The 1,122-nt window shown below is 57.0% G+C and overlaps 1 protein-coding gene across 1 annotated transcript; it reads left to right on the plus strand.

Annotated features, from left to right (window-relative positions):
- Positions 1-43: 43 nt before the first annotated feature.
- LOC104405033 (N66 matrix protein-like) lies at positions 44-773 on the plus strand (the record flags this gene model as incomplete). The annotated part of the gene is made up of 2 exons (XM_010013628.1): positions 44-509; positions 665-773. Coding segments are annotated over 2 exons (575 nt in total), but the record flags the coding sequence as incomplete, so codon positions are not given.
- Positions 774-1,122: the final 349 nt, after the last annotated feature.

A 1,122-nucleotide genomic window follows, 5' to 3' on the forward strand; every position in this document is an offset into this window, starting at 1 on the left:
CTTTGCCCTCGTCACCCTGCTCGAGCCCTGACACTGGAGTCAGTGGGGACAGCGAGGACAACGGGGACATTGAGGTCAATGAAGACACTGGAGACACCAGAGGCATTGAGGTCATCAGGGGCATTGAGGACCTTGGGGGCAACGGGGGCAATGAGGACATTGAGAACACTGGAGACATGGGGGGCAATGGGGACATCGGGGTTGATGGGGACATTGGGGTCAATGAGGACATCGGGGTTGATGGGGACATCAGGGTTGATGGGGACATTGGGGTCAATGGGGACAATGGGATCAAGGGGGTTAATGGGGACAATGGGGTCAATGGCATCAGTGGGGTTCATGGCATCAATGGGGACAATGGGATCAAGGGGGTTAATGGGGTCAATGGGGTCAATGGCATCAGTGGGGTTCATGGCATCAATGGGGTCAAGGGGGACAATGGCATCAATGGGGACAGTGGGGACAATGGCATCAATGGGGACATCGGGATCAATGGGTCAATGGCATCAGTGGGGTCAATGGGATCAATGGGGACAATGGCATCAATGGGGACATCGGGATCAATGGGTCAATGGCATCAGTGGGGTCAATGGGATCAATGGGGACAATGGCATCAATGGGGACATCGGGATCAATGGGTCAATGGCATCAGTGGGGTCTATAGGCATCAATGGGGACATCAAATGGGGACATTGGGATCAATGGGATCAATGGGGACAATGGCATCAATGGGGACAGTGGGGACAATGGCATCAATGGGGACATTGGGATCAGTGGGGACAATGGGGTCTATGGGCATCAATGGGGACATCGGGATCAATGGGGTCATTGATGACATTGAGGACACCCACAGCCTTAAGGACACCCCACACCTGGGTGCCACCAGCACCCATGGGTGCTCAGCACCCGCTGTGCCTTCATCACCCTGCGCGACCCACAAGTGCCACCCATCACACTGGGGTGACCCAGCACCCATGGGTGCCCCCAAGGCACCCTACGGGACCCCTGATGGACATTGGGGACCCCCCTCACCCTATGGGACACCCCTAAAAAGTCGGGGGGAACCACACACTACAACGACCTTGGGCCCCCCCCACCCAGCACCCATGGGTGCCCCTGGGG

Source organism: Nestor notabilis, unplaced genomic scaffold (assembly GCF_000696875.1).
Source record: "Nestor notabilis isolate BGI_N333 unplaced genomic scaffold, ASM69687v1 scaffold32400, whole genome shotgun sequence".
Lineage (NCBI taxonomy): Eukaryota > Metazoa > Chordata > Aves > Psittaciformes > Psittacidae > Nestor > Nestor notabilis.